The sequence below is a fragment of the Myotis lucifugus genome, unplaced genomic scaffold, assembly GCF_000147115.1.
Source record: "Myotis lucifugus unplaced genomic scaffold, Myoluc2.0 scaffold_1, whole genome shotgun sequence".
Classification (NCBI taxonomy): Eukaryota; Metazoa; Chordata; class Mammalia; order Chiroptera; family Vespertilionidae; genus Myotis; species Myotis lucifugus.
Window position 1 is genome coordinate 1,833,923 of NW_005871049.1, and position 2,377 is coordinate 1,836,299.

Sequence of the window (2,377 nt, forward strand, 5' to 3'; positions counted from 1 at the left end):
GGGACTTCACAGCCCTACAGCAATCCCAGCAGGGTTGACATAGGCATCAACTGAGATGGACAAGCTGCTGTGCTTAGGAGTTCAGGAATGTGCTAGAGCTTTTGGAAGAAAGAGTGTGATGTGCTGGAGCAACAAGCAGGCTGGACCACAGATGTTTCTATGCCAAGCTGAGGTGCATGGATTTCTTCCTGAAGATAGATGCAGAAGTGAGGGGTGGACCTGTGCTTCAGTAAGGGCTCCTACTTGTGGCACAAACTTTGGGCAAGTCATTTATGATACCTGTACAAGGTTGGTGAGAATTACATGGAATAACACCTGGAGAAATGTTTTGGAATATTTAATTTAAACCTCAGCTGCTGGGTGGGTTTGGGGAGGAGCAAAGGAGATAATAAGAGCAAAAGAACCTTGCTCAATGTCTTCAGATTTATTTAGCTGAATTTGCATGAAAACTCTATGAACCTCAATTTCCTCTTCTAGGACAGGAAAAAAGTTCAGTTCTTGTGAGGATTAAAGGAATTAATGATTCTGAAAGTCCTTTGCACACTCTAAAGGACTGTTGGAATGTCAGGTGTGCTCACTCAAGCTAGAGGTGGCACTGATGTTCCAGGAGGATCCTGAGGGAGCCTCAGTGATCCAGGTGCCCTTCAGGGGAGAAGGAAATGAGAAATGCAGTGGAGGGTCCAACAAATCACTCCACCTCTCCTCCTGGAAAGGCAACTTCAGGAAAGACGCCTTCCACCCCTGCAACCCCTCCCAACTTATACTCCCTTCACTCCCTGTGGTCACCTATAATCTGACCACCCAACCCCAGCCTTTGGCTGAGGCCCCACTAGTACTGCCCTCTCTCAGGCATGCAGTCATGAGCATTCTCTTCACTACAAAATACTCTTGTCCCTTGGCTTCAACAGCCAGTTTCTCCTGGGCCTCCTTCCTAAATCTCTCATCATCTTCATTAACTCCTTCTCTCCTCTCCCCTTAAACAATGGGGCTCCCAGGTTTCTGATAGCTCTTTTCCACACTCCGTCTTTATCTCACTCATCCCCAAGAATTGATTAAAACTTCTGTGTGAGAGCTCCTAAATATCCCTTTCCTGAGCCAAATCCCGAATTCTAATGACCTATTAGATATCATGATCCAAACTTGGAGAGGCTCCTCACACTCAACACATTCATTTTCTCCTTCACTTTTGCCCATGATTCTTCTCCTATGCTCCACCTTCTCCTACTCTAATCTGTCCACCACTCCCTGGCCTGCCACCAACAACTGTGCTAAAATAGATTTTATCATGTCACTCCCCAGATCTATCCCCATAAGAAAGGAACTGTCACATTCTGATGGCTCCCACTGCAGAAAAAAAGAAGTCTAAAACTCTTTACTGTGGCATTCCAGGCCCCTAACCCTGTCCTCCAACCAAGCTTCCTCCCACTACTGCCCTTCATATGCTATACACTGACTACAAGCTTCATCCTGTCTCTTGATGTCTAGCCTTTGTTCCGTGTTCCCTGAGCCTGGAACCACCGTGTCTGGATCATCTCTGCATCTTCAACACCCAACACAGGGTTCAGCATAGGTAGGTGCTAAACAGCTTTGTGAATTTGGGGGTGGGCAGGTAGTCTTATTCAGAGAACCAAGAAATCCATTTCTAACAAATATTCCCAGAGTCATATAATCCTACACTCAGTTTCTAAGTCTCTCAAATGGGAATGTTAGTTCCACATACATTATAGGTCAGTTTCAAAGATAAAATGGGGTAACTGAGGCAATTACCTTTGGAAAGGGCCAAGGGCTACACACAGTGGTGAGCTTTCATTCTCCTTTCAAGGCCCAGCTGGCTCAGCCATTCATTCACTTTTTCATTCCCTCTTCTATTTCACATTTGTTCAGCACCTCTCCATGCCAGGGACTGTGAATCTTCCTCCAAGAAACCCCAGCATTTACGCTCTCAGTAAATATATCCATGTCTGTCTCTTCCAGCTGAGAGTCCTTGTAGAGATGGACATGTCTCCCATATCACTAGATCCCCAGACCCCAGCCCAGGTCGCACACATTTAAAGAACTGTGGGGCTCTTGGCTTCCTCAGCTGAGCCAGCTACATGGAATGAGCCTTCTTTTAGAAACACATACCACAGATGTTTGCTGGGGAGGGAGCCACAACTGAGGATCAAAGGCTTAGTCTTTCCAGCTTTCACTCCTCCAGTATGGGCCAAGCAGCAGAGATAAGGGTGAGGGTTGGGGCTGAGGCAGGTAGAAACTAAACAGAGGAGGAGGCTCTTACCTGGGGAAAACAGCAGTTGGTCAGTCTCCTCAGGCCTTGGCACTTGTCCCTCAATATGAGGCATCCCACGGGCCTGGTTTGCACCCAAAGTGAAACGCACAA

At 46.9% G+C, this 2,377-nt stretch overlaps 1 protein-coding gene across 3 annotated transcripts in view; it reads right to left on the minus strand.

Annotated features, from left to right (window-relative positions):
* HK3 (hexokinase 3) overlaps positions 1 to 2,377 on the minus strand; it is a 16,644-nt gene extending 14,267 nt beyond the window's left edge. For all 3 annotated transcript variants that reach the window (XM_023753744.1, XM_023753745.1, XM_006081601.3), the window contains exon 1: positions 2,276 to 2,377. In XM_023753744.1, coding sequence (XP_023609512.1) covers positions 2,276 to 2,339 — 64 coding nt within the window. In that variant the 5' untranslated portion in view covers positions 2,340 to 2,377. The remainder of the gene's footprint in view (positions 1 to 2,275) is intronic.